This window comes from Lycium ferocissimum, chromosome 2 (assembly GCF_029784015.1).
Source record: "Lycium ferocissimum isolate CSIRO_LF1 chromosome 2, AGI_CSIRO_Lferr_CH_V1, whole genome shotgun sequence".
In the NCBI taxonomy this organism is placed as follows: domain Eukaryota; kingdom Viridiplantae; phylum Streptophyta; class Magnoliopsida; order Solanales; family Solanaceae; genus Lycium; species Lycium ferocissimum.
The window spans coordinates 12,407,183-12,414,092 of NC_081343.1; the positions used below are offsets into that span (position 1 = coordinate 12,407,183).

Genomic DNA, 6,910 nt, shown 5'->3' on the forward strand with positions numbered 1-6,910 from the left:
AGAGTCCGTTTATTTTGTGGGACAAAGAAAATCGTGGTAGCGGAAATCGGGGAAACTATTATGGAAACAACTACAACACTCCATTTGGGAAGCAGATTTTCACAAACCGCACAATTTTCGGCAACCTCAAGCTCCGTCACGAGCAATTTAGAGGAGATGATGAAGGTACTCATTGCTCGAATCAAGTGACGCGAAAAAATCAGAAAATTCGCAGCGAGATGCGTAAATCTATTCATGAGCTTGAGTGTCGGATGGGGGTTAGCTCTTGCGTGAATGTCGACCTCCGGGTGCTCTCCCTAGTGATACCGAAAAGAACCCGAAAGAATGCAAGGCGGTCACCTTGAGGAATGGTAGAGAGCTCGAAGAAGCGCCACCGAAGAAGAAAAACACGGCAGAGCCGATCCCTCGCTAAGCGAGCCGAACTAAAGCAAACGGTCGCAGAGCAACATGTAGAGGAAGTGGCGCGCCCACCCCTCCCTTTCACGGCGACTTCGAGACGACGATTCGGCTTGCAAGAAATTCCTTGAACTCTTAAAGGGTACACATCAACATACCTTTGGTGGGGTTGCAAGAAGTCCCGAAATATGCTAAATATATTAAAGATGTGGTTGCAAACAAACGGCGATGGACGAGTTCGAAACCGTCGCACTTGCGGGAGTGCGGTTCCGGAGTGAGGAGTAAGATTCCTCCAAAGTTGAAAGATCCGAGCGGCTTCACAATTTCGATCACAATTGGAAACATTGAAGTTGGGCTAGCATTGTGTGACTTAGGTGCGAGTATTAATCTGATGCCCACTTCTGTGTTCCGAACGTTGGGCTTGGGAGATCCTAGGCCAACCACTATTACTCTGCAGTTGGCCGATCGATCTCTCGCTTATCCTGATGGCATTATTGAGGATGTTCTTGTGAAGGTCGGCCCGTTTATTCTGCCGGTTGATTTTGTGATACTTGATTATGAGGCAGATAAAAGTGTTCCTCTCATCATGGGGAGAGGATTCTTGGCTACTGTTGATGCTGTAATCCGAGTGAAGGATGGGAAGATGTCCATGACAGTTAATGGACAAGAGGCAACTTTTGATGTGTTTAAAGCTACCAAGCTTCCAGCCCATTATGAGGAGTTGAAGATGATTTCCGTGGTGGAACCCGAGCTCACTAGTGCCGAGTTAGATCATTTTCTGGTTTCGCGAGATCCGTTGGAGACAGCTTTAGTGTGTGGGGAAGATCTGAAAATTGACGCAGAAGTGGAAGAGTGTCTTAGTATTCTTGACACTTCATGTGCTTATCTACGAGCACGTACACCAGTTGAGGAGCTAGAGAGACCGGAGTCATGGAAGAAGCCGAAACCATCTATTGAGGAGGCTCCGGTTCTTGAATTGAAACCATTACCGTCTCATCTCCGCTTATGCTTTCTTGGGTAGTGGAGACACATTGCCCGTAATCCTCTCTCTTATTTGAATGATGTACGGGTTGAACGTGTGTTGCGAGTACTCGAGAGATCGAGTCCGAGCAATTGGGTGGTCGCTAGGCGATATTCGGGGTATTAGTAGTTCATTCTGCATGCACAAAATATTATTGGAGGAAGACAGCAAACCTAGCATTGAGGGCCAGAGGCGATTGAACCCGGTCATGAAGGAGGTGGTGAAGAAAGAGGTAATCAAGTGGCTTGACAGCTGCATTATTTATCCCATCTCGACAAAGAATTGGGTGAGTCTGTACAATGTGTCCCGAAGAAAGGAGGATGGTGGAAAAGCATATTGGTGCCTCGGATCGTTACGGATTGGAGGATATGTATTGATTATCGCAAGCCGAACAACGCCACCGAAAAGATCACTTTCCTTGCCCTTCATGGATCGGATGCTCGACGGGTTGTGCCGGGCATGACTATTATTGCTTTTTGGATGGTTACTCGGGCTACAACCGGATCATGATTGCACACGAGGATCGGAGAAGACCACATTCACATGTCCATATGGCACGTTTGCATTCCAGAGGATGCCCTTCGGTTTGTGCAATGCTCCAGGTACTTTCCAGCGATGCATGATGGCTATTTTCACCGATATGGTGGAAAATTATGTGGAGGTATTTATGGATGACTTCTCTGTTTTTGGAGATTCTTTCGATGACTGCTTGAATCATCTTGACGCTGTGCTAGCTCGTTGTGAAGAAACGAACTTGGTCCTCAATTGGGAAAAATGCCATTTCATGGTACGAGAAGGAATCGTTCTTGGGCACAAGATATCGAGCAAAGGAATAGAGGTTGATAAGGCGAAGATTGAGGCACCACCCGTTTCAGTCCGGGGAGTGCGCAGTTTTCTTGGGCATGCAGGATTCTATCGACGGTTCATCAAAGACTTCTCTAAAGTTGCTAATCCAATGTGCAAGCTTTTAGAGAAAGATGTGAAGTTTGTGTTTAATGAAGCTCGTCCGACGGCTTTTGAGGAGCCGAAACGCGGCTGGTATCGCTCCTATTATAGTTGCACCCGATTGGTCTCGCCATTCATCCTAATGTGTGATGCAAGTGACTTTCTTTGTGGGCGCTGTCCTTGGTCAGAAAAGGGAAAAGATCTTTCACCCTATTTACTATGCCAGCAAGACACTTGATGCAGCCCAGATGAACTATACTGTCACCGAGAAGGAGTTATTGGCGGTTGTCTACGCTTTTGACAAATTCCGATCATATCTGGTGGGCACAAAGGCGATTGTCTACACTGATCACACGGCGGTGCGTTACTTGTTTGCAAAGAAGGATGCAAAGCCAAGGCTCATTCGTTGGGTCTTGCTTCAAGAGTTTGACATCGAGATTCTTGATCGAAAGGGCACGGAAAATCGTGGAGATCACTTATCAAGGTTAGAAGATCGGGAACATGTGGATGAAGCAGTAGGGATTAATGAAACTTTTCCGGACGAACAGCTTTTCGCTCTTAAATCAGTTGAGGTGCCATGGTATGCAGACATGGTGAACTTTATAGTGAGTGACATTTACCCCCCTGGTGCTAATCACGAGAAGAAGAAGCGGATTGCATGACGGCCGTTTCTATGTGTGGGATGAGCCCTATCTTTACCGGGTTGGCACGGATCGGCTAATCGAAGATGTGTTCCGGAAGGACGAGGTCTCGCCGATTCTCGAGAAGTGTCATTCATCACCCTATGGAGGACATCATGCGGGGGACGAGCAGTGCCGCCAAGGTACTTCGGTCCGGATTTTCTTGCCAACTTTGTTCAAAGATGCTCATGAATTTGTTCGAGCATGTGATAGCGCCAGAGAACCGGAATATCTCCCAAGCGTCATGAAATGCCTTTGAAGGGCATCTTGGAAATCGAGTTGTTTGATGTGTGGGGTATTGACTTCATGGGCCCCTTCATACCATCCAAGGGAAATAAATACATCTTGGTGGCTGTCGACTATGTTTCGAAGTGGGTGGAGGCCATCGCACTTCCCACCAATGATGCTAGTGTGGTGGCGCGATTTTTGAAAAAGAACATTTTTACGAGGTTTGGAACCCCGCGGGCCATCATCAGTGATCAAGGTACGCACTTCTGCAATCGGCTCTTTGATAAATTGTTGCTCAAGTATGGGGTGAAGCATAAGATAGCAACTGCCTATCATCCTCAGACAAGTGGTCAAGTGGAAGTATCAAACAGGAAATCAAGAGGATTTTGGAGAAGGCCGTGAGTGTAAGTAGAAAAGATTGGTCATTGAAGCTTGATGACGCTCTATGGGCATACGGAACTGGCCTTACAAAACTCCGATCGGTACATCTCCTTATAAGCTCGTTTTTGGTAAAGCCCGTCATCTACCGGCCGAGCTTGAGCATAGAGCATATTGGGCGATCAAGAAAAGTCGAATCTCGACATGGCTCAAGCTGGAGAGAAGAGACTGTTGCAGCTGCACGAATTGGAGGAATTTCGCTATCATGCTTATGAAAACGCGAAAATGTATAAGGAGCGCACCAAAAGAATTCATGACAGGCGCATCCAATCTCGTGACTTTGAGCCCGGGCAGTTAGTATTGCTGTATAACTCCAGGCTGAAGATTTTCGGTGGAAAGCTAAAGAGCAAATGGTCCGGACCATTCGAGGTAGTTCGAGTGACTGCACATGGTGCTGTTGAGCTTAGAAGACCCCACTCGGATGACACATTCTTGGTGAACGGACAGAGAGTGAAGCATTACTATGGTGAGGCCACTGACCGCGCCAAAACCACCGTCGATCTAAAAGAGGCTTGAGGGGAACCTGTGTCGTGCCGCGACGTTAAATCAGGCGCTACTCGGGAGGCAACCCGTGTGTAAAAAATAAATAAATATATATATATATATATATATATATAATAAAAAAAAAAAGTAAAAAAGAGAGGGGCGTCGTGCCACGACCTTAAATAAGGCGCTTGTTGGGAGGCAACCCAACCTTTTGTACATATAAGTCACTTTTGTTCATGTTGCAGGAATTGGGCGAAAAATGAAGAAAACAGACAAGGTGCCCAGTGATTTACGCGATCCACCCGCGATGCGGAAGGATCGCCTGAACTTCTGAAGCATTACGCGATCCACCCGCGATGCGGAAGGATCGCCTGAACATCTGCAGGTTTGCGCGATCCATCCGCGATGCGGAAGGATCGCGCGGGTCACCCGGTTTGTAATTTCCGTGCTTAATATAGGGTATACACGACACCCCCCCCCCTCATTTCATCCGACTGAAAACCCCCAACCCTTCCCCTTCCTTTCATCTACGAAAATATCCCCATCCCCCTTCCCTCTCTAACTCAAACAACTTCAAGTTGTAATCCATCCCACATCAATACAACAAGGTAAGTGTTCCTCTTCCCTATTTTTCTCTCTCCTTGTCATTGTGTTGGTATGTGTAGAGTAGGGATGTTGGGTATGGGCGAATTGAGGGCGGGGATTGGTATTGCTTGTGTCTTAGGTGTGAATGTGGCTAGAATGTGACTCCCATTGCATAAGGGAGGGTTCTTCAACCCCCCCATTGTTGCTCACAGTAAGTGACAAAATTCACGCCCACAATGTGTTCGATAAAAGTCCCAACCCAGGTTTTTGTGAATTTGTGACGTCTTGAGTAACGATGGAACATTAACCGAGCTTAGGAACCGTTGTGAAATTCACCTCACCACCAAATTCGGATTGTGAGGAGAAATGGGAAGATAGCGATTCTTGGTTCCTCCCAAGCAACATGACAATCGTGTAATTCGTTTTTGTTTGCTAGGTCTTGTAGACGTAGTTAACTTCTTTTGTTTTCTCTTTTCGCCATATAGTTTGAAGTAAGTGTGGGGTTGTTTCACGACCCCGTCATGACTAACCTGCACCTCTCGTTTGGTAATGCGTCGTTTTGCAGGAAATATGGTTAACACTACCTCCAAAGGAAAAGCTGCCGCCTCCTCCTCCCAAGGCACAAAAAGAGGGCGAACACAAAACCCGCCCAAAGAGAAAAAGGGGCAAACATCTGGGAAGGGTAAGCACCCCGCGGTTGTCATCCCCCCAGCAACTAAGAGGACAACCACACCCCGTCTCTCGGGGGAAGGAGCAGAATGGTATGCGGGGTTTGACACCTCGAAGGGGTACACCCATGAACGAGCTATCAGTCGAGCCCCTCTGAAGAAGAATTTCCGGGATATCCACGACCGTATAGTTGCCATGGGCTGGACGTCGGTGTTTGAGCAACCGGGCCCAGTGAATGTCGATTTGGTCATGGAATTCTATGCTTGCATACCAAACCGCCGGATTCCAGATTCTGTGTACTTACGGCGAAATTGGGTGCCCCTAACGGCATCGACCTTGTGCGGGGCAATCGGCGTCCCGGATGTGCCCGTCGAGCCCTTACTAGAGTTCATCAAAAGGCCGGATTATAGGGCCATCCGGGAGACTCTGTGTGGAACCAACTCAAAGGCTCAATGGGCACGCTATTCGGGCCTCTTCGGAAGCATAGAAGCATGAGCATGAGCAACTTTTGTAGAGAGGCCCGAGTGTGGCTGCGCCTCCTAAATGCGCGAATAATGCCACTTGATCACTTCTCGGAGGTACAACGGGAGAGAGTATGCCTTGTGTACTTCCTGATGACGGGGCAACCGGTCAACATAGGGTATTGGGATCGCAGAATCCGCCGAGCGCGTGGCCGGGAAGTCAACACGGCTAAGTTATGGAAACACTCTCACTTCATACCTAATGCAGCTCGACACGGACTTAGCGTACTCTACTGATAGAGTACTTGATGCGCCCGTTGACCCACTCGATATCTCCAATGTCATGGCCCCAGCGAGTGTATCCGGACATCGCTTGACCCCGGCGGAGGAGAGGTCTGCCCAGTCTACCATACTAGCTCCAACTGTACTCGGGGATGATGGTTGCGAGTGAGCATTTTGATATTGATCTCACCAGGGTCTTCATTGATAACCCACACACCCCACATTCTCGGGCGTTGGTGGGCGAGCTATCTCAGCTACCCGCGGATGAGGACGAGAACTCAGCTGACCGAGTACTGACCGCGCTCGAAGATGAGGATGAGGAGGAGTCGCTGATGCAAGGCGACGACAATGAAGAGGAAGAAGACGCCGCGCCAGCTGAGGGCGCGGCTGATGATGCGGAGTTCCTCGATGAAGACGATTAGGCCCGAGTGGGCCCCAGGGAGTATTTCTTACCTCATTTGCGTTTTCTCTGATTTCATATGTATACATGCATTGAGGGCAGTGCATACCTTTAAGTGTGGGGTGGGGAAATACGTCCCTGGTTTGTAACAACATGTTTTGAGGTTGCGGATGATGATTAGTATGCCTTAGGATTTTTTTATTAGTAGTTTTGCGTCTTAGTGTCGAAAAAAAAAAAAAAAAAGATTTTATTTTCCTTATTTTCCTTTGGTAACTTCATAAGTCCCTCATTAGTAGGCATTCATCATCCACCCCCTTTG

At 47.9% G+C, this 6,910-nt stretch overlaps 1 protein-coding gene across 1 annotated transcript; it reads left to right on the plus strand.

Moving 5' to 3' along the window:
• Positions 1-3,852: 3,852 nt before the first annotated feature.
• LOC132047417 (uncharacterized) lies at positions 3,853-4,528 on the plus strand. The gene is made up of 2 exons (XM_059438463.1): positions 3,853-4,174; positions 4,440-4,528. Exons 1-2 carry the CDS (start codon positions 3,853-3,855, stop codon positions 4,526-4,528), a joined length of 411 nt encoding a protein of 136 aa, XP_059294446.1.
• Positions 4,529-6,910: the final 2,382 nt, after the last annotated feature.